Source organism: Cetorhinus maximus, chromosome 2 (genome assembly GCF_964194155.1).
Source record: "Cetorhinus maximus chromosome 2, sCetMax3.hap1.1, whole genome shotgun sequence".
In the NCBI taxonomy this organism is placed as follows: domain Eukaryota; kingdom Metazoa; phylum Chordata; class Chondrichthyes; order Lamniformes; family Cetorhinidae; genus Cetorhinus; species Cetorhinus maximus.
In genome coordinates this window covers 139605986-139630253 of record NC_135880.1, presented here as the reverse complement: position 1 = coordinate 139630253, position 24268 = coordinate 139605986, and the positions used below count along the sequence as shown (strand labels likewise).

The 24268-nt window shown below is 42.9% G+C and overlaps 1 protein-coding gene across 1 annotated transcript in view; it reads right to left on the bottom strand.

The window, feature by feature from the left end:
• The window catches only part of rest (RE1-silencing transcription factor), a 47127-nt gene that overhangs the window by 20913 nt on the left and 1946 nt on the right, over positions 1 to 24268 (bottom strand). Inside the window, exon 2 of the mRNA XM_078570173.1 lies at positions 22476 to 23347. Within this exon, the coding sequence (XP_078426299.1) occupies positions 22476 to 23337 (862 nt within the window). The 5' untranslated portion in view covers positions 23338 to 23347. The remainder of the gene's footprint in view (positions 1 to 22475; positions 23348 to 24268) is intronic.

The window sequence follows — 24268 nt, the reverse complement described above, 5'->3', positions numbered from 1 at the left end:
TATAAAAGTGAGAATTTTTTATGGTTGCAATAAGTGGCACTACAACGGCAGAGATCACACTTCTTCATATGGGCTAGTAAGAAATCCATCTCCCAATATTTAATGGCACATTCGGTATGGTTTGTGATACCTGTAATTGACTAATCCCTAATAATTGATCAAACTTGGCATCTGATTATTGCTTAATCGTCTCAAGACTAACTTTACACCCTGAGCTGATTAAAAATATTGAGGTAAACTCGAACTCCCCTTAGCAATAATATCATGTACCTGTACCTAACCAACAGAGAAAATTGCAAAAGCGTAAAGGTTCCAAAGACGCCTTCACGTCAGCATCAGGAGACAGTGATTATTTTTTCTGAGAGGTTGAGGTTGGGGAGTGTAAGTTAATTAGCACATAGCTCTCTGTCTTAAGATTTTTAATTCATTAATTTAAATTGCTCCGTAGACAATCACCATTGTCTTTTCCTTCTCACAGGTGACTGACTTGTAGGAGGAGGCTGCCAGGAAGAGGGCTTTCAACTGCGCAATGGGCAATCTGCAGGTGCTCCAGGATGAAAAGGAGGGAAGGCAGGACAGACTCCACAGTTCCCCTTCATCCCACCCCCAACATACAGTTGAAAGGCAGTCACGGACAAAGGTGGCTGAGACACTGAGTGCCAGATCCATAGCTTGCGGAATTGTGGTGAAGTGGTGCAAGAAACTCAATTATTTGACCAGATCAAGGCAGACAAGAGTCTCATTATGCACTTCTTCCTCACTCTCTAGGGCACCGCACACAAGTCTCTGAGGCAGAACTAGTTGATGAGTGAATTTGTAGCAAGAACTGCTGGCAAGATACAAACCAGTAGCACCTTCAACTGTCCCATACATTTAACAATTATTGCAAGTCTAATTGTTCTCTAGTTTTCTCTTTGCAGGGCAAGATGGCACACAACACCTATTTGGGAGTCCCAAATCTCCACTCTCTGACAGATCCACCCAGAAGAGAAGGCAGTGGAGGTGCTGTGCTGCCATAACACAGTGGCTGTGGTGACGAACAAGGTTGGGATGATGGGAGATTTCAGAGTCATTGAGCACGTGGCACTTGCTCTCTCAATGCTCCAGGACATGAAGCCAGCCTCCTCCACCTCCCCCTCATCCCTTCATCCTCATTATGGAGCAACTCAACAATGGCAAAAACAGCCATTCTAATGCTGTTTATTCTTCCCACAGCTCATTCAACACACCAGAAGGCAGTGGAGGAGAGGGATGAGGAGGCAGAAGAAAGAATGAGGGAACAACTTCTGAAAGAGCTGGAGAATGTAGATTCTGGCTTTATTGTATAAGTTGTCTGAATTGAACTGCCAAACAAGGGGTCAATGGAAAGAGAGAGATAGATACATCCACTCTTGAAGGGATACAACCTTGATCCCATCTTCTAGGAGAGTCAGAGTCATCCAGCTCTCCTCAACCAGATTCCGACATAATGTCTAGGTATTGAGGGCAAACGGGGTGTTTCAAGGTAGTAGGGGATATTTAATTCCTGTTTCTTCTATCCACCCTCCCTTCCTCTCTATTGTCAGAATAGGGAAAGCTGCCTGGTTGGAAGATTGCAATTGTCAATTTCATGTCCCATTGGTTCAATGACTACCTGGTTTTTGAAACGTAATGCAGCTTGTGAGTATTTTTTAATTCAAAGAGGTTAATTTATCTAAATTTATCATTTCCTGAAGCTATTATTCTATTTCAACAGTTTCTAATGTTCATTAAAATTTCACTATTGTGAATACTTGTTCAAATTTCTAAAGAGGGTTTAACATTACCTCAACGCGCTTTGTAATTAGAATATACTTGTCTGGATCTAGTTGAGGTCTTTTGGAGTCCCTGTATGAATTTGCCTAAGTACAGATTAATTTTTCCAGGTAATGTGTGTTATTTGGAACAGCTTGCACTTAAAAGATTACCAATCAAATGAAATACTTTTGTAACAAAAAGGTTAGAGTTATGCCTGACTCTTCGGTTGCTATCTCTGCAGGGGCAATTGACAGCTTGCGCCACTATGACCACCTGCCCTCTCAAAGCAAAATTTCCTGCAGATGCATCATGCCATCGAATCATAGAGTGGCTATCCGCAGAAGCAATCCAGCTAGTTCCAGTTCCTCACCCTTTAGCACTGCAATTCTTTTCCCTACGGTACTTATCTAATTCCCTTTCGAAAGCCATGATTGAATGTCCTCCACTTACTCTCAAGGTAGTGCATTCGAGATCATAAGTACTCCTTGTGTAAAAAAAGGTTTTATCTCACGTCACCTTTGATTCTTTTGCCAATCACTTTAAATCAGTGCCCTCTGGTTCTCGACCCTTCTGCCATGGGATACAGTTTCTCTCCCATCTGCTCTGTCTGGACCTCTCATTATTTTGACCACCTCCATCAAAATTCCTATCAACCTTCTCTGCTGCAAGGAGGCGGGCCCCCGTTTTTTTACTCTATGCATCTACTTATCAAGTCCAGGATCCTGTATGCTTTTTCCCAAAAAAAATCTCATCAATTTTCCTAATTTCCATTTCTATCTTGTCTTCAGAGCTCATCTCCGACTACCCTTCTCCAGCTTCTTTTTTCCTTTCTAGGGACAGGTCATCTACCAATATCTACTATAAGCTCACCAACTCCCATAGCTATCCGCTACTTCCTGTGAGACTCTATTCAATGCCCCCAATTTATCATATCTGTTCTAACAATGCCAACTTCCATACTAGTTCTTACCATATGCATTCCCTTTTTCCTCAAGAGGAGTCCACTCCACCATGGTTTACAGGGCCCTCAACCATGTCCATCCCATTCTCTGCATTTCTGCCCTCACCCCTTTCTCTTTTTCACAGAACCATAGTTTGGTCTCCCTTGTTTTCACCTTTCACCTAACCAGCCTCCACATTCAACTGGTCATACTCTGCCACCTCCAGCACAATGCCACCTCCAGCACAATATTTCTATCAAACACATCTTCCCCTCCACTCCACTTTCAGCATTCTGAAGGGACTATTTCCTCACAACATCCTGGTCCATTCTATCACCCCAACACCCGCATACTATTTCCCTACAAATGCAGGAGATGCAGTACCTGCCTTTTCACCTCAATGCTTACCATCAAAGCTCCAAACATTCTTTCCTGAAGAAACAGCAATTTACCTGTACTGCTTCCAGTTTATTATACTATATTCACTGTTGACAATGTGATCGCATCTGCATCTCATTCTGACCTTAACTTCCTGCCCTGCTCCAATGAAGCTCAACTGAAGCTTGAGGAATGGTCCCTCATCTTTCAATTGGGCACTTTACAACCTTTCGGCTTTGACATCTGTTGATCATAACCATTTTCTCAGACAGTGGTGCTGATGATGGTTCCACTGTAACCATGAAGTCATTAGGCCAGTTTACAATCAGGCAGACTCAACCTGTTGTGGTGACAGGAGGATAGCTAATTTGTGCTTACTTCAGATAGTCATTTGAAAATACGGTTGTAATTTGAAGAGAACTTCTGAGCAAGCGCAACTGCCCTCCGTGTTCATTAGTGTCAGAGTACTCCCCAAATCCTCTATGGTTAGGGAAACCCAAACAATAGCTGGTCTGAAACATGGTTGTACCCACACTCATATCTCTGACATATGGTCCGAAATAGGTTCATAGACTTGCTCTGATGAATATCTATAATTTTACCTCACTTTCATAAGTCGTGAACATCTGGATGCCTTGCACGCTCCTTCTTAGAGAGTAAGCATGGTAAGTCTCAACATAGGGATTGCTTCCCAACACCACTGCAGGTGTACCTACACCAGATAGGCTGTAGTGGTTCAAGAAGGCAGCTCACAACCACCTTCTCAAGGGCAATTAGGGATGAGAAACAAATGTTGCCATCGCCAGTGACACACTCATCCCATGAAAGAATTTTTTTAAAAACAGTCCGTCTCCTTCACCTAACATCATCCTGGTAATCAACACAAATAGCAATTGTGTTGTTGGCTAATTATAGTAATAAAATTCTATAAGCCAATAACAGACTCTGAAATGTTTTTCTTTTCGCTCACTGGATATGGGTGTCTCTGGCAAGGCCAGCATTTATTGCCAATCCTTAATTACCATTGAGAAAATGGTGGTGAGCCGCCATCTTAAACCGCTGCAGTCTGTACTGTGATGATTGGGCCTAAGATACTGCCCTAAGGAATCCCTGCAACAATATCCTTGGACTGAGGTGATTGGTCCCCAACAATCACAACTATCTTCCTTTCTGGTATTAGGGAGAGAGTGCCAGAATTTCAAACCAATTTGAATGAAGGAATGGCAGTATATTTCCAAGTCAGGAAGATGTGTGACATGGAAGAGATGTTGTCAGAGCTCAGAGCCTTTGCTATATAGTGCACTCAGCTCTTTCTTGATTATCACTTGGAATGAAATGAATTGGCTGAAGACCGACATCTATGATGTCGGGAACCTCAGAAGGAGACTGGGAAGAATCATCCACTCAGCAGTTCTGGCTGAAGATAATTGCAAACTTTTCAGCCTTGTGTTTTGCTCTGATGTGCCGGGTTCTCCCATCATTGAGGATGGGGATGCTTGTAAAGCCTCATTGTCTAATAAGCTATTCACGAATGGATGTGGCAGGACCTGAGCTTAGCTCTGTCTAAAGCATGCTGCTTCCACTGTTCAGCATGCAAGTAGTCCTGTACTGTAGCTGAATGAGTTGACACCTAATTTTTAGGTATGGTTGGTGCTGTTCCTGGCATGCACTCCCACACTCCTCATTAAACCAGTGTTTGTCCATGTCTTGATGAAGTACAATGAGGTACATATCAGGCCATAAGGTTACAGATTGTGGTGCAATTTAATTCTGCTACTGCTGACCCACAACGTTTCATGGATGCCCGTTTTGAGCAAATAGATCTTATCTGAATCAATCCCGTTTCACACAGTGGTAGTGCCACACAAGACGTTGAAGGATGTCCTCAATGTGAAGACTGGACTTCTTTATAAGGGCTGTGTGATGCTCAGTCCTATCAAGACCGTCAATGTATCTGTGACAGGTCAGGACGAGGTCAAGCAGGTTTTTCCCTCCTGTTAGTTCTCTCATCACCTGCCTCAGGCCCAGTCTGAACGCTATGTCCTCCAGGACATGGCCAGCTCAATGAGTAGTGGTGCTGCTCAGCACTCTTGGTGATGGACACTGAAGTTTCCCACCCAGAGTACATTCTGTGCTCTTGCTAGTCTGCTTTCCTCCCAAGTGGCGTTCAACATGGAGCAATGCTGATTCATCAGCTGAAGGAGGGTGGTAGTTAATAGTCACCAGGAGGTTTCCTTGTCCATATCCAACTTGATATCATGAGGCTTCCTGGGGTTTGGAATCAATGTTGACACTCCAGGGATGGTGATAGAGGAGTCGGAAACATTAGCGAAAAGGCATGATTCGCAAAGTATGATTATGTCAGAGGGACAGATCTCTCAATTTTGGCACAAATCCCAGGATGTTAGTGAAAAAGGCTTGCAGGATTGGCTGAGCTGGATGTTTCCGATGCCTAAGTCAATGCTGGATGATCTATCCAGCTTTATTCTAATTTGACTCTGTTACAATGGTTTGCTACAACTGAGTGGCTTGTAGGCCATTTCAGAGGGCAGTTAGAAGTCACCACATTGCTGTGGATCTGGAATCATTTGCCAGCCAGACCAGGTAAGGGTGATAGGTTTCCTTCCTCTTCAACGCCCTCCTGCAGTCTGATTATTGTAAATCCAAAGTACCCCGATGTCATCCAACAAGGAACAATTTCCCGGTGGCAGGTGAGTTCAGCAGGTTGTATGGGTGTTTGATCTCTTCATGGTCTGGATGCTCACTGCTCTATGCTAAGCAAGGTGGGTTCAACTCCCCATTTCAGGGATTTGTACACAATCTAGCCTGATAGTGAGTAAATGATGCTTGACAGCACTAATAACCTGATTGCTGATGCTCAGTTTGGATTCCATTAGGACCCCTCTCCTTTAGACCTCATTATAGCTTGGTCCAAAATGAGGAGTCTGGAAACAGTAGATAGGGAGAAACTGTTCCCATTGGCAGAAGGATCATAAGTAGAGAGCACCGATTTAAGATGATTGACAATAGAAGCAATGGCGACATGAGGAAAAACTCTTTCATGCAGTGAGTGATTAGGATCTGGAATGCACTTCTCGAGAATGTGGTGGGAGGCAGATTCAATTGTGGCTTTCAAAAGTGAATTGGATCTTTATCTGAAGAGGAAAAAATTGCAGGGCTATGGGAAAAAAGGTAGGAGCGGCACTAAGTGATTTGCTCTTGCACAGTGCCAGCACCAAATACAACATGCCGAATGGCTCCCTTCTGTATTGTAACTATTCTATGATTCGAAAGGGCATTAGTGAACCAGATAGGTTTTTAAGACAATCCAGCAGCTCTACGGTCACCATCGCTGAGACTAACTTTTTATTCCATATTTATTTAATTACATTTAAATTCCCCAGCTGCCATGGAGAGATTTGAAATAGTCTTTGGTCTCTTCATGGTCTGGATGCTCACTGCTTGAGCCCCTGCGTCTCTAGGCTAAGCAGTGGTGGGTTCAACTTCCCACTTCAGGGATTTAAACACAATCTAGCCTGATAGTGCTGTCAAGCATAATTTACTCCAAAGTCCCCGATGTCATCCAACGAGGAACAATTTCCCGAAGCATTATTCGAGGCCTTTGCATTACTAATGCAGTAACCTAACCACTACACCATTGTTCCTTCAGTGCAAATCACTGGTTGATATCAAGGTTTTGAAATCTATGCTTCAAAGCTTTTCTCATAACATATCTCCTCCTAAAGCTTAATCAAAGAAAGATCTGCTACCAATTCCAGTTTAACTGTATGCTCCTACCAAGAGCATTTTGAGGATTTTATTACATCAAAGCCACTTAAGTGAAACATTTTACTCCCAATAAGAATCACTTTCAGTATGTTGACCTTTCCACAGTGGAGCATTCAGTTTTTATGCATTATCTGTGCATCTTCTTCCAGAGATTCTTTTGAACTGTTTTCTGACCTCTGATTGAAAATGGAAAAGTGGAAAATGGAACAAAGATAAGCCTCTGGCACTTATTCCAAGACCTTGCCAGAACTGATCTCATTCACTCACAAATGATGAGTTAAACACTCAAATCCAGTCCATGTCCAAATGCAGCAAGACCTGAACAATATCCAGTCTTGGGCTGACAAGTGTCAAGTAACATTCATGTCACACAAGTGCCAGGAAATAACCATCTCCAACAAGACAGAATCTAACCATAGCCCATTCACATTCAATGGCATTACCATCACTGAATTCCCCTATCAACATCCTGGGGGATACCATTGACCAGAAATTGAACTGGAATAGCCATATAAATACAGTCGCTACAACAGCAGGTCAGAGGCTAGGAATCCTGTGGTGAGTAACTCACCTCCTGACTCCCCAAAGCCTGTCCACCATCTACATGGCACAAGTCATGAGTGTGATGGAGTACTCTCCACTTGTGTGGATGAGTGCAGCTCCCACAACACTCAAGAAGCTTGACACCATCCAGGAAAAAGCAACCCATTTGATTGGCACCCCATCCACAAACATTCATTCCCTCCACCACCATTAGAGTGGCAGCAGTGTGTACCATCTATAAGATGCACTGCAGGAACTCACCCAGCCTGCTTAGACAGCGACTTCCAAACCCACGACCACTACTATCTAGAAGGACAAGGGCAGCAGATGCATGGGAACACCAACACCTGGAAGCTCCCCTCCAAGCCACTCACCATCCTGACTTGGAAATATATTGCTGCTCCTTCATTGTTGCTGAGTCAAAATCCTGGAATTCCCTCCCTAACAGCACTGTGAATGTACTTACACCACATGGACTGCAGTAGTTCAAGGCAGCAGCTCGCCACCACCTTCTCTAGGGCAACTAGGGATGGACAATAAATGCTGGCACCGGAAGCTTGCCTTGCCTCCTCTGTTTTCAGGGCTCCAAGTTACACTATCTTTGCATTCAGCTGCATACTTAATTTCAGGAAACCTGAGTCAGTTTATTTCGTTAATCTCCACTTGTGCTAAATAGTTGAACTCTATAAAAGTGTGCAATATGGACACTGGATTTTATTTATTTCTGTTGCACATTCCACCACAATTTTCCTGAAATTAGCTCCATGGAATTGAATTTTAGTTTGGATGAGTAGATGAGAAATGGTTACATAAGAACATAAGAAATAGGAGTAGGCCATTCAGCCCTTTGAGCCCGCTCCATCATTCAATGAGATCATCGCTGATCTTCTGCTCAACACCATTTTCTTGCACTATCTCTGTAGCCCTTGATGTTTTTAACATATAGAAATCGATCAGTCTAAGTCTTGAACATACTCAATGACTGAGCCTCCACAGCTCTTTGGGGCAGAAAATTCCAAAGATTCACCACCCTCTGAGTGAAGAAATTCCTCCTCATCTCTGACTTAAATGGCCTGCTCCTTATTCGGAAACTGCATCCCCTGGTTCTAGATTCCCCTCCACCACAGCCAGGGGAAACATCCTTCCTGCATCTACCCTGTCGAGCCCTGTAAGAATTTTGTATTATTGAATGAGATCAACTCTCATTCTTCTAAATTCCAGAGAGTAAAGTCTAATTAATCCTTCCTCATAGGACAATCCCTCCATCCCAAGAATTAACTTAGTGAGCCTTCGTTGCACTCTCTCTATTACAAGTATATCTTTCCTTGGGTAAGGAGATCATGTTTGACCAATCTGGTTGAATTTTTCGAAGAGGTGGCTAGGTGTGTCGATGAGGGCAATGCATTTGACATAGTCTACTTGGACTTCAGCAAGGCTTTTGATAAGGTCCTGCATGGGAGACTGATAACGAAGGTAAGAGCCCATGGGATCCAAGGCAATTTGGCAAATTGGATCCAGAATTGGCTGAGTGGCAGGAAGCAGAGGGTGATGGTCGAGGGGTGTTTTTGTGACTGGATGCCTGTGTCCAGTGGGGTTCCTCAGGGCTCAGTGTTGGGTCCCTAGCTGTTTGTGCTATCTATAAATGATTTAGACTTGAATGTAGGAGGGTTGATCAGTAAGTTCGTGGATGACGTGAAAATTGGTGGGGTGGTAAATAGTGAGGAGGATAGCCTTAGATTACAGGAAGATATAGACGGGCTGGTCAGATGGGCTGATCAGTGGCAAATGGAATTTAATCTGGATAAGTGTGAGGTGATGCACTGGGGCAGGACAAACAAGACACGGGAATACATGATGAATGGTAGGACCCTGGGAAGTACCGAGGATCAGAGGGACCTTGGTGTGCATGTCCACCGGTCCCTTAAGGTAGCAGGACAGGTAGATAAGGTGGTTAAGAAGGAATATGGGATACTTGCCTTTATTAGCCAAGGCATAGAATATAAGAGCAGGGAGGTTATGCTGGAACTATATAAAACGCTGGTTAGGCAACAGCTAGGGCAGCATTTATCCCCTGTCGGGGGGGCTGTGCAGGAGTGGGCGCCCGCCAAGTGTGACGTCTACCAGGAAGCGCTATGCACACCCTGTGCGGGCGGGAAGGGGGGTTTCCCTGAGCCGGGAGTGCGCTCTTTCGCGTGCACAGATCTCCCTGAGACAAAGTGCTGGTTATGCTGGAACTGTATAAAGCGCTGGTTAGGCCATAGCTAGAGTATTATGTGCAGTTCTGGAATCCGCATTATAGGAAGGATATGATTGCACTAGAGAGCGTGCAGAGGAGATTTACCAGGATGTTGCCTGGGCTGGAGAGTTTTAGTTATTAGGAGAGATTGGATAGACTGGGGTTATTTTCCCTGGAGCAGAGGAGGGACATGATTGAGGTGCATAAAATTATGAGGGGCATAGATAGGGTAGACAGGAAGGAACTTTTCCCCTTGGTGGAGGGATCAATAACCAGGGGGCATAGATTTAAGGTAAGGGGCAGGAGGTTTAGAGGGGACGTGAGGAAGAATTTTTTTCATCCAGAGGGCGGTGGGAATCTAGAACTCACTGCCTGAAAGGGTGGTAGAGGCAGATACCCGCAAAACATTTAAGAAGTACTTGGATGAGCAATTGTGATGCCATGGCTATGGGCCTAGTGCTGGAAAATGGGATTAGAATAGTTTGGTACTTGTTTGACCAGCTCAGACTCGATGGGTCGAAGAGCCTTTTTCTGTGCTGTAGACCTCTATGACTCTATGAGACCAAAACTGCACACAATACTTCAGGTGCAGTCTCACCAAGGCTCTGTATAATTGCAGTAAGACATCTTTATTCCTATACTCAAATCCTGTTGTGATAAAGGCCAACTTACCATTTGACTTCTTAATTGCTTGCTGTACCTGCATGTTAGCTTTCAAGGACGTATGAACAAGTGCACTAAGTCCTTTTGAAGTTCATCACTTCCCAATCTCTCACCATTTAAGAAATACTCTGCATTTCTGTTTTTCCTACCAAAGTGGATAACCTCACATTTCTCCACATTGTATTTCATATTATGTTACGTACCAGATATATGCCAACTTATATTTACATAGCCCATTTAACATAGGTAAATATGCCAAGATGCTTCACATGGCCGTAAAACATCAAAAATTAAACAGAGCCAAAAGAGACAATACGACAGGTGACTAAAAGCTTAATCAAATAGGTACATGTTAAACAAGGTCTTAAAGGAGGAGACACAAGTGAGGAAATTCCAGAACTTTGGGCCTAGACAGCCAAAGGCACGTTGCCAACAGGGGGCAAAGGAAATGTGGGATACATAAGTAATTAGTGTTGGAGAGTCTCATGGCCAGTGGCAGTTGGAGATATAGGGAAGATAAGGTCATGGAGGCTTTGGAACATGAGGTTGAGAATTTTAAATTTAAGGCATTGGTGGACCGAGAGTCAATGTAGGTCAGAGAGCATTGGAATGTCTTACTTACTAAATAAATGAGGCAAAACTTATGCAGTACTCAATTTGATAGATCTAGTCTGTAACTAGAACTGTTATCAGCAATAATTTTAGTGAGAACTGTATGCAACAGGTTGAATTTTATGTGGGAGAAGTTTGTTACTCAGTGCATCTAACTCTACGAGCATCAGTGATTACAACTTTTATTTACAAAAAGTGTCCCCTTATAAAGGGCAGATGCTTTTTAGTTGTAAAATGCTGAACTTTTCATCAAAAATCAGAACTCCAAGCTTACTTAACCCGGTGAAACTGCCTCATAACAGAAGTCACCAGTCCTCTGGTTCAAGTTTAGAAGGGGCAGGAAAAAGCCTCAGCTCTTGTCGTTTGTACAGAACTGGCATTCAGTCTTCAATATTATTTAAAACATCAGCAGGTGAAGGAGAGGGAGGGAAGTAAGAACATCAGACATTTTGCAGAGGCTGCTGTTGCCAACACTAGGTATGTCTTGTTGCACACCAGCTACAATAATGCAGGTTTTAGTGAGAAGATCCATCTACAAGCAGGGAGAAAACAAACTGGTGAACAGTTCTATAAACAACGGTCCATCCTCTGGCACCTTGTTGAAATGCCATTTGAGAGCCACAAAGGTCACTAACAGCAGGCAATCCCACATAACTGGGATATCACAGCTGGATGTGAATTAATGTCCATTGGCATCCACCCGGAGCCTGGGGTAACTAGAAATTGATCAGGTCAATATTTTCCTCCCTAATTAAGAGGCTAATATTAACTGTAGCACTCCTACTGTTGCTTTGTCTGATATCAGCTAAATCAGCAGATTAGGAGATTGAAACAAGGGCATTTCTGGTCGCTACAGTTTAAGGCACTCAAAATCAGCTGTTAAATTACAAAATAGCTGTTAAATTACTAAGTTTATGCAAGAATTGCTATAAAAGGATCAAATGCCATTCCATTTGGATCAGTCATCTTGAATCAACTTCTTGAAGGGTGCATGAACATATCCATAGTTTAACAAGCATCACTATTTAAATTCAAAGGTGAATCAGATCTTAAGGAAAGTGCATCAAATTACACACACTCACCTCTAAACTTTTTTGACCAGAACATAAAACAAAAATAAGAAACAGTCAGCCATCAGTGCCACTGGAAGATCGGCATTGATGGGAAGACAAGGTCATAGAGGGATTGGAACATGAAGTTGAGAATTTTAAATTTAAGGCATTGGTGTTATGCTCCCAATCCATAAGGCCCAGCAGAAGATGTGGCCTTATGTTAAGAACATCCATGATCATGTTTTGAAATTTTTGACCATTTGACTGTGGGCAGATTTTGGCAAAATTTATATTCTTTAATTATACTCAACTTAAAGAATTAAACTCTTATATTGGAATAACTTTATTCATTTGAGCAAAGGATAACTGCCATGGAATTCACATCTACAACATCAGCTGCAAGGAATTTGCAGTTCAAAGGAAAGTAACCCAGATAGACATCAACTCAATATGCAGAGCTGGCACTCCAGTCTGCAAGAGGTCTTGTAGTGCCGTGGGTAGCGTCCCTGCCTCTGAGTCAGAGGCTCCAGGACTTGATGGCCAAGGAAGATGCACTCATAATGCAGCCAAACAGATTGAGTATCAACCTGAAAATCCTCCCAACACCAACGGCAGGCGGTAAGAGCAGGAGGGATTTTCAGCCAGCAATGTGGTGTAAAGAAAGTTGGAGCCTCTACCATCACATTCAAAGCTCCAGACTACAACATGAATGTGAAAGTGCATGTTGCCACAACAAATCAGACTCTAAGTGATCTTTAACATACACACATCAGTCTGCAGTCACTGGGGTTCTCTGATGTTGGAAACCATCTATTTCTGCAGCTGAAATATTACTCCTGAGAAAGAAATCACTCAATCTGGTACAAGCATCGTCCTGGATGTCAATCCAGTATTTAGAGGCCATATTCCAGTCTCCGATTATCAGGACTGTCTGGTATTGAGATTGAACACTTCACCTTCTGACTCAGAGATGGGAATGCTACCAGTAAGCCAAAGCTCACTCCTTGACAGGGGTAGTGTATGCAATTTCTCCCTTTTTAATCACTTGTTCCCTGCATTCCCTTCCTTCCCAAACCATAAAAAGACAGTTTAGAAAGCTGATTGTATAGATGTACATATCAACAACAAGTAGCTCCATGCTGCTCAGCTGTCATTTCAGTACTGCCAGAGTAGAAAATTCAATGCTTATTATTCCAGTCTTGAACACCCCTGAATGGATTCAAGGACTGAAAATGATGTCTAGAGGGCAAGTTTTAGAACCTGGTGCTGTGAGGCAGCAGACAACGTGCTTCTCTGTGTACTGTACTGCTTTATCAATAGAAAGGAATACAACATTAGAAAGTTCAGACTGGACGAAGGTTTATATGTCAGCAGTTAAAAATTGATGCTCTGGGAAGTACAAAGCTATAAAATGTTAAAATCTGGGTAGACAGGATTTGAAATTAAAAAAAAGAGAAAGAGATCAATAGCCTGCGTGTATCCTTAGGGAAAAAGGAAAAGCAGCTCACTTGGATGATAAGAAAAAATTCAGAAACATATTAAAAACGTGATCAGAAAGGCCAAGAGCACCCTGGAAAAAATGCATAGGAACTGAGGTTTAGCACAGTTGTAAAAACAAATCTCTCTTCACCCCCACAACAAAAGGGCATTAAGGAAAGCTATGATGAATTCTGGAGCCAAGTGTTTCTGACAGAAGCTGAACTGAGCATAGTCAGTTCAGCTTCTGTCAGCAGGTTGTTGCTGAACAGGTGGCCCTTGGTGATACTATTCACAACTCCTCCAAATAATCTGGTGAGAACGCAAAGGCTGATAGGAGAGTAATTACCTGGGTAAGATATATCATGATTTTTAGGAAAAAGGAATGTTGTAGCTGGTCAATTTCCTGCATTGTCAGATACATAGATACGTAGCTATACTGAAATAGTTTGGCTTGTTAAGCAGGTCTTCAGCACCACAGATGAGATGTTGACAGGGTTTATAGTCTTTACTGTGTCCTATGTATTGAGCTGGTTCATAATATTAAATGAGTGAATCCAATTGTCTGGACATGGGCAACAATGACATTGGGAACCTCAGGATGAGGCTGAGTAGGATAGTTAGTTTGGCACTTTTGGCTCTGAAGGTGCTTACAAACAGTTCAACCATGCCTCTTGCACCTACTTGCTTACTAGTCTCTGCCATGGTTAAACTTGTCTGAGCTGCTTCCTCCCATTTTTTTAATTCATTCACAGGGTGTGGACTTCGCTGGCTGGGCCAGTATTTATTGCCCACTCCTAGTTGCCATTGAGAAGGTGGTGGTGAGCTGCCTTCTTGAACCGCTGCAGTCCACATGGTGTAGGTACACCCACAGTGCTGTAAGGAAAGGAGTTCCAGGATTTTGACCCAGCGACAGTGAAGGAACGGCAACATATTTCCAAGTCAGGATGGCGAGTGACTTGGAGGGGAATTTCTAGGTGGTGGTGTTCCCATCTATCTGCTGCCCTTGTTCTTCTAGATGGTAGCGGTCGCGGGTTTGGAGGATGCTGTCTAAGGAGCCTTGGTGAATTCCTGCAGTGCATCTTGTAGATGGTACACACTGCTACTACTGTGCGTCAGTGGTGGAAAGAGTGAATGTTTGTGAATGGGGTGCCAATCAAGCGTGCTGCTTTGTCCTGGATGGTGTCAAGCTCCTTAAGTGTTGTAGGAGCTGCACTCATCCACTTTCAATAGAGCACTGCTCTGATCTACTGATAGTAGGATCACTTAGCTGTGTCTATAACATGCAGCTTCTGCCATTTAGTATGCTGTCATCCATGTTGCAGTTTAGCAAGTTTGTACACAATTAAAGGGATGTGTGATACAAGGATTCGTCACCCATTTTGATGGGGATCGAGGAATGTACTGGACTTTGAAGCTACATAATGTAAAGACAGTTTTCAACTGCCAGATCTGTTGTTAGTTTCTCCCTAGCACAGTAGTAGTGCCACTTTACCCAATGAAGTGCCCCCACTGTGAAGATCAAACTTTTACCTTCACAAGGGCCGTACAGTGTTTACTATTATCGATGCTATCACGTAAGTTGTGCCTATGACATTAGAATGGTGCAGATGAGATCACATCTTATTCCCTCATGTTGGATCCCTTACAGCCTGAAAGAGGCAGTTTGGCAGCCATATCCTTCAGGATTTAGCCAGGTGAGATGCAGGCAAATGTTCCTCTATTTTTACTTTGTTACATATGGCTTGTTTGCTGCACTATACAGCCCCTTCAAGATTGCTGCACAGCTGTGCATGCACACATCTTAAGGGAAATGTTGATTGTGTCCAGCATGTCCCGGATTGCTGCGTGACTTCTCACCTGCACAATTTAGAGGGTATTTTGGCCAGTGGTAATACCAAGACCCACTTTGTGGAGGATATTGAAGTCCCCACCCAGAATAAATTTAACTTTCTTGCCTCCCTCAGATCTTACCCCAGATGGTGCAGTACTGATTCATCAGTTATGTGAGAGAGGGAGTAATCAGAAGGCTTCTTCAACATTGTTTGACTGGATTTCATCGATCTGGAGGAAACATCAGGTGCCTCCTGGAGTCACCTCCACTATTACCTGACTGTCGCTGGAACATCAAATAGCCAGGATGGTAATGAAGAAATTTAGAATGTTCTGTAAGGCCGTTTCTCATCCAGCATGTGGGACAACCCTCCAAACTTGAGCATCAGTCATCAGATTTTGGTGAAGAGGGCTTTGCAAGGTCAAATAAACTGGGAATGCATGAATGTTATCTTGAAACAATGTCTGGGTCCATCTTGAGTTTCCTGGGTAAGTTAAGAGTCAAACACATACAGTGGAACTGGGATCACATGTAACCAGGTCAGATCTGGTGTGGGTAGCAGCTTCCCTTTCCTAGAGGGCATCAGTGAATCAGTTGAGTTTTTGTGACAACCAGAAACTTTCATGCCATTTTTCCTGCTGCTAGCAGAGGTTTAATGAATCAAATTTCACAATGGAGCTCATACTAGTCCAGTACCATATCAATAAGGCTACTAATAGCTCATGTTTATCACAAAATACGTGGATGGTCTTTCCACTAATCCAAAGACATTTTTTTAGAAAAGTCAATTTTTCCCCAAAGATTCACCATGCAAGTTCCAGGAATCAGTCAATCCATCCCACCCTATTGGTTGAGCATAATTTCAAGGCTATTTTTGTGCTTTTGTTTACATATTTCTTCACACATTCGTGATTAATTCTTTTCATTGCTTTTAAAGAATCTTGGATCATGCATTTTTGTCACCCTGTGAGAAAACATCATCTAATCACACAGTGAGTGTAAGGTAAGCAAGCAAGAAGGGAAATTAGAAGACTCATCTTCACCATTCTAATGTCACAGGCACAACTTCACTTATTTCTTTATTTAGCCTCTGCACTTAGGTGATTTCAATCTTCATTTCCTTGCTATCTTCTTCTCTCTGGACTTCTTCCTTTATTCTCTGAAGTTTGTCTGCTACAATCCAACCCTTATCCTAACAGGTTAGTACCTTGTCCTTTTCAGAGCAGCTCACTCTTTTCCAATCCTCTTGCCTCTCCTTTCAAATCTTTGCCAACTGCCCCCTTCCACATAAGCTCCATCCTGAGTATTTCACCAAGATATTCTCCCTTACTTCTTCACTTAGCCTGTGCACTTAGGTGATTTCAATCTTCATTTCCTTGCCATCTTGTTCTCTCTAGACTTCTTCCATATAGTCCTCCTACTTATATGGCTTCTCCACTTCCATGGTCTCAATCAATGACAAGGTATCTCCATCCACTTCCTTGTATACCTCTCAATTCACATCACTACAAGCTTCTTCAACCCCACTTTCCCTAGCCCTGGAAAAAGGCTTCGTCCCAGCACCCACCCACCCACACTCCACATTGCTTACAACCACACTCTCAAACTATGTTCTGCCTAGGCTTTAGTCTTTTGTTTGCCTGGAAGTCTTTGCATCTGTTCATTCCCACCCTTCTATTTTCGATAAAAGCAAAATACTGCGGATGCTGGAAATCTGAAATAAAACAGAAAATTCTGGAAATCTGACAGCACCTGTGGGGAGTTAACGTTGAGTCCATATAACCCTTCTTCAGAGCTAAGGAGAAGTAGAAATAGTATAAATTTGTACTATTTAAGGGGGGCGGGATGGAGCTGGAGAAGCTGGATAGAAGGCCACTGATAGGTGGGGGCTAAGGAGAGATTGGCAATGTTGTCATGGACAAAAAGACAAAATAAGTATTAATGGTAGTGGTTAAGGACTAAAGAAGGTGCTGACAGTGACATAAAGGTAAGAAAGTAGAATGTGTTAATAGCAGAACAAGGGTCAGTGCTCTGTGAAAGGACATGGATAAGTAACAGATGGCTCTTATGGCGGTGGGGTGGAGGGAGGGGGTGGTGGTTGGGGAAAAAAAGGACCAAAAAAAAAAATATAAAAGGGGCTAAAACAATGAATAAATTAATAAAAATGAAAATAAAAATAAAAGTAAGTAGATAAAAATAAATTTTAAAAAGGGGTGGAGATAGAGGAGATAGTTCATGGTCTGAAGTTGTTGAACTCAATGTTAAGTCCAGAAAGCTGTAAAGTGCCTAATCGGAAGATGAGGTACTGTTCCTCCAGTTTGCGTTGGGCTTCAGACCAAAGGTGTCCTGCAAAGCGATCACCCAGTCTGCGTTTGGTTTCCCCAATGTAGAGAAGACGACATTGGGAGCAGCAAATGCAGAAGACCAAATTGAAGGAGGTGCAAGTGAAATGCTGCTTCACCTGAAACAAGCATTTGGACCCTTGGATGGTGAGGAGGACGAAGCAAAGGGGCAGGTGTTGCACCTTCTGTGATTCCATGGGAAGGTGCCGTGGGAAGGGGGTGAGGTGTTAGGGGTGATGGAGGAATGGACCAGGGTGTCCTGGAGTGAACGGTCCCTATGGAATGCTGACGGGGATGTGAGGGGAAGATGTGTTTGGTGATGGCATCATGCTTAAGTTGGTGGAAATGGCGGAGGATGATCCTTTGAATACGGAGGTTGGTGGGATGAAAAGTGAGGACGAGGGGTCCCTATCATGGTTTTGGGAGGGAGGGGAAGGTGTGAGTGTGTGTTTCTCTCTCCACAGATGCTGTCAACTCTTCAGCTGCTTCATCAATGACCTTCCTTCCATCATTAGGTCAGAAGTGGAGATGTTCGCTGATGATTGCACGATGTGCAGCACCATTCACAACTCCTCAGATACTGAAGCAGTTCATGTCCAAATGCAGCAAGACCTGGAAAATATCCAGGCTTGGGCTGACAAATGGCAAGTAACATTCGCGCCACACAAGTGTCAGGCAATGACCATCTCCAACAAGAGAGAATCCAACCATCGCCTCTTGATGTTCAATGGCATTACCATCACTGAATCCCCCACTATCAACATCCTGGGGGTTACCATTGACCAGAAACTGAACTGGACTAGCCATATAAATACTGTGGCTACAATAGCAGGTCAGAGGCTAGGAATCGTGCGGTGAATGACTCACCTCCTGACTCCCCAAAGCCTGTCCACCATCTACAAGGCACAAGTCAGGAGTGTAATGGAATACTCCCCACTTGCCTGGAGGAGTGCAGCTCCTACAACACTCAAGAAGCTGGGCACCGTCCAGGACAAAACAGCCCGCTTGATCGGCACCACATCCATAAACATTCACTCCCTCCACCACTGACACACAGTAGCAGCAGTGTATACCATCTACAAGGTGCACTGCAGGAATTCACCAAGGCTCCTTAGACAGCACCTTCCAAACCCACGACCACTGAGAAGGACAAGAGCAGCAAGAACACCACCACCTGGGAAGTTCCCCTCCAAGTCACTCACCATCCTGACTTGGAAATATATCGCCGCTTCCTTCACTGTCGCTGGGTCAAAATCCTGGAAATCCCTTCCTAACAGCGCTGTGGGTGTACCTTCACCACATGGACTGCAGCAGTTCAAGGCAGCAGCTCAACACCACCTTCTCAAGGGCAACTAGGGATGGGCAATAAATGCTGGCCCAGCCAGCGAGGCACACATCCCATGAATGAATTTTTAAAAACTCTGCTTATCGCTCCACAGGTGCTGCCCACTCTGCTTCTCGCTCCACAGGTGCTGTCAGATCTGCTGAGCTTTTGAAGCATTTTCTGTTTTTACTGATATTTTTGATGTCTTATTCCCAGCAAAGCTTTCATCATCTCCCATCCTAGTCATCCATCCAGTAAAGGGCCCACATTCCAAGTCTCGAATACTAATTGAGAGCACCTGGTGCAAAGTTAACCCCAGGGTCTGATTGTCTACTACCAAGCTCTCCTTAAATCCCTCTCACCTGCCCCATACACCTTTAGGTTTGGGGACATCACTGGATTTCTTCATCTACAAGACAAGAGATTCTGTTCAATTGGCTTTCTTTATTCCCCATTCCCTTGCACACCTCCGCCCAGTCCTATACGTACATGTGTGTCTCTGTCTGTGCGTGCGTGTGCGTCAATTGGATTACAGCCAGCTGGTCTACAGGCTTTGATGTATAGAACAGAAGTAGGTTTGAAATGTTAATTAGGTAAACATGGCAGCAATTTGCATTTTTCTTGAAACAAACTAGTGTAGTTTAGATTCAAAGAGAGGGAGTGAAATATTACATCTAACCAGGTGAAGCCCAGAAAGTGTGTTTGTTTATTTTTCCCAAGGATCACTAATAAAGTGGGTATTATGAAAAGGTCTTATTATTAGAAGAGGTAAAGTTCAAAAGACAGTGATACAATGAAAATTTGCATTCAAAGAGGAAAATATGTATAAAGGAAGAAAAGGCTGTTGGTAAAAAGAAGAGGGATTCTAAGATCTAAAGCCTCCAGCCTGTAAGCCTCAAGCCTCTGTCTGCAAGGACCCAGAGCTTAAAGAAAAAATGCCACTATCCAGACTGTGCTTTGTCAGGGGTCTATTTACTGAATTCAAAGCCTGCATCTCAAAACATACAAATTGCAAAAATTGCTTATGACAATTGTTTCAAGTTTCCCTCTGGGATTTGAACAGCTCAGCATTTACCATCGGCTGTGTCATAACAATAGGCTTCCAGTTTAGAAAAGCTTCAGATTTTAAGTCCCATGTTAGCCTCATCCCTCCCCCATACAAAGACATCCTCCAGAACTCACCATTCCTCTAACTCTGGGCACTTGTGCACTCCAACCTACCTTTCCCTCATTGGTAGCCTTGTCTTAATTGCCTAGATACCACTTTCTGGAAGACCTTCCTTAAATTCCCCCACCTCCCTCTTCTTGTTTAAGATCTTCCTATTAATAAATCGAATCGCTAGACCAAGTTTTTAAAATTTTTCTTTTGTCTCCTTTTTCTTGTGAGAAGTGTATCAAAATATTTAATCTACATTAAAAGCACTACATAAATGCAATTTGCTGCTGCTATTTTATTTCTCTCAAATCTGGAATGGACTTTACAAACTTTTGTAAAAGGGATCATCATGCAATCAGATGATCAACATATTGATAAGCTTTATAGGGGTAGAGTTCACATTTAGTTGTGCTGGATTTTTCAGCACAATTTGCAAATAAATAAAAAAATTTAAATGCAAATTACATTTAGCACAAATCAAGTTTTTGCCATCTTTGCGTTAGTTTAAATACATTGTGCTAGAAGCTGGCCATGTCCCTTTGTTGAGTTGGGAGTTCTTAACTGTGTTCATCTGCAGGCCTTCGAGGAGGCTCTAAACATTAAATTGATTCAATGGATGCAAGGGCCCTAATATGCATGATTTAAGAACTTTTGGTTGTTTTTTTAATTCACTACGAAACTGACTACTGTACTCCAATGTAACTTGTAAATGTTTCTACATATTTTAAAATTCATTTTCATATTAAAATTGGGCTACCCAAAGGTGATGGATTGAGTGATTAAAAATGCTCATTTTATGATAAACCCATTTGCAGCTGCGTTAATCAAAATGCACCAAGTTACCACTCAAAATATCAAGAAATAATTTTTAAAGCAGATTTTTTTATTAATTATGTTTTAACTGCAGCCTGATTGCATTGGTTCATAGCAGATTTTAAGCCCAAAGTGAAAACTCCGTCCCATAACTGTCAAGCAAAAATTCAGAAAACTGTACCAATGATTGGTAATTTAACTTGCTGAGCCAACTTTTCGATTCACAGAATGTTATCCAGCTGTGTGCTTCACTTCTTCAGTACAGAGTGGGCCACCATACAGCTTATTCATACTCCTATGCAGATTTAGAGAGGTTTCTAACATGCAAACATTTAATTTCATTGTATTGCAAAACTATGATCACTTAGAACCAACATCAATGCAACACATTTAAACAGACTGTAGAAAGATTAATCCAAGTTCAAGATGAGAAGACCCTGCAGTATCTGTTATCTTTAAGACAACATACTAGAATGTATTCGTACAATAACTCAAAATTTCATTAACTGAATTGACAACAAACCAGAACTTTAAAAAGCCAAATAAAAGACAACTACATTACTTTGAAATAAGGCCTTGTAAACTCTTGCATGTCAATATAAAAAGATCCCAGGTGCCATTTTGACTTTCTGAAATCCTGGCTAATATTTTCCCCTTAACCAACATCACTAAACAGATTATCTTGGTCACTTTTCTCATTGCTGTTTTCAGTACCTTGCTGCATTCAAATTGCCTGCTGCATTTCCTACCTAACAAGAGTGACTATGCTTGACTGGCTGTAAAACATTTTAGGACATCTTGAAGTGCAATATAAAGCCAGTCTTTCTTACTTTTATATTACTCACCACCTTCTGCCAATTCTGCAATTGCTTCATAAAGATCCCAACAAGCCTCTATGCTGAAATTATTCTGCAGCATTATTATACATAAGCATTTTGTACATAAGTATTTTAAGGATTGAAACAAACACCTATGCTGATGCTGCAATAAAATGTAAGGCAATAATCTCTAAATCTATTTTTGAACCTACCCCTACTAATTTGACCACTGTACCTTATTTTTGGCAGGAAGAGATTGGTGCCTTTTAAACACTGCACCAACTTGGCTCACTCAGCAGCACATTTGCCCAAGTCTAGCATCAGTCAAGGATTTGAGCAAATAATCTAGACTGACACTCAGAACTGCTGCACTGTTGGTGCTGTCTTCTGAATGAGACATTAAACCAATAGCCCACCAACCTGATGTAAAATATCCTCAGCACTAAGAGTTCTCTTAGTGTCATAACAACATTCCTGTATTAAGCACCACCACCAAGCCGATCATTCATCTCATTTGTTAGATGTTTTTGGACTTTGCTGTGTGTGCAAATTGGCAGAAGCACTGCCTACATAGCAACTGTGACCACACTTGAAACAACTCATTGCTTTCATGGGGTGTGATAAAAGTGTTACTTAAACGTAAGTTATTTCTTTGAAAATCTAGTATCAATCGAATCCCACATAATCTCACAACTTTCTTTCAAGGACTAATGAAGCCATACCTGTGTGTGTTCGCATATGCTGCACGTAATTGTTCTTCCTGTCGGAGAAATAAGAGCATTGTGAACAAGTATAAACCTTGCGGGGAAAGTGGTTCCGCAAATGCTTTTTCCAGTGATATTCACTGACAGTAGTGTACGTGCAGATGGTACATTTATAAACTTTCTCATTTTCTCCAACTTTGTCGTGGTGTTTTAGATGTGCCAAATAATGATCGTATCGGTTTGTGTTATATCCACATCTATCGCAGCGAATGGGGCCTTTAGAAATATCAGTGTCTTCAGGAAGAGGATCTGGAACTTTGGATTTGGTTTGTTTTTCTGCATTTTCCTCAACAATAAACTTTTTGGCGCTGTGTACTTTGATGTGATGCACAAACTCCACCTCGGACTCCGCTTCATACTGGCAGGGGCGACAGCGAAATGGTTTGGATTTTTTCCCCTTGTCGGCTAAGCTCTCCTGATTCACTACTTCTGTTGAATCTGTGCCCGAGTCACAAGTATCTTGGGAAGAACTCTCAGAACTGTCCTTCGTTGCGCTACTTGACAGAACTGAATTTTCTGCACTTAGACTTTCAGACTGCAATGCATCGTTCATGTCAGTTCTCAAATCATCTTCGTTGTCCGATAAATTGTCATTTACTGTTTTCAATTCCGCCATCTGCCTATCCTCCCCATGGTAATCGTAACAGCTTATGTCACCAGTTAAGGCAACATTTGCCAACATAACTAGCTGTGGTGCTGCTGTCAAGTCATTCTTGGAAAGATAATTAAGTCCACATATTTCCTCATCTGAGGAAATTCCAACACTGGAGCGAGAAAACATACTGGTCCCACTAGATTGCTCGAGCACTTGTGCAGCCATCTTTGATTTTCTGTGTGTAAAAGCACAAAATGAACTGTAAATAAATTGGCTGTTGACCCAATCCACAAATTAAAACCTGACAAGAAAAATATTTCACTATTTTATCAATTTAGTTACAGTTTTGCACCAAGAAGCTTGTGCAAGGGTTAAGCAACTTGAGGTTGTACAGCTATATTTATGTAGTAAATGGCAAATACCTAATTGTTTCAAACAGCACTGTACACACTTATTAAATGGAGAGAAAACTTTGTTTATTTGTGACAACTTTGGATCACTTACTGAGGGTCAATGTAAAGGAAAACTTGAGATTAAACGCAATTTGAGAAAATTAGTCACCATGAGTTCAACACTTCAACAAAATGATGCTCATTTAAGTCTTTTAGGCACCAGCATACAGTTATATATTATAAGAGAACGATCAAAGTTTCAAACTTCTCAGCAATGACTTCTCAAGATGCGAGCTTCCAGCTATTTTAGAAAAGCCAAAGTGCTACATTTTTTGAAGTAAAGACTGGGAGCGGGGAGACAGGATGAAGGGGCTTTGGTTAGTGGGCACGGGGGGAGGGGGCGGGCGCAGGCAAGGGGTAGAGAGGGGGCACTGGCGGGCACGGGAAGGGGTGGTTGAGGACTCAACGGGGCTCGGGGAAGTGGAGGGTACTGGGGAGTTGAGGGGAGAGCAGGGGGCTGAGAGAGGCGATGGTGCTGGCTCCTGCTCCGGCTGGGGGTGAGGGCGCGGGCCCCGCTCCAGCGGAGGGCGAGGGCGCAGGCTCCCGCTCTGGCTAAGGGGTAGGGGCGAGGGCATGGGTGATGCGCGAAGTCGTGGGATCCAGCTCCGGCCTGGGGTAGGGGCGAGGGCGCAGGCTCCAGCTCCGGCCTGGGGCAAGGGGCGTGGGCTCCCGCTTTGCCGGCGAGGGTGGGTGCTCTGGGTCCC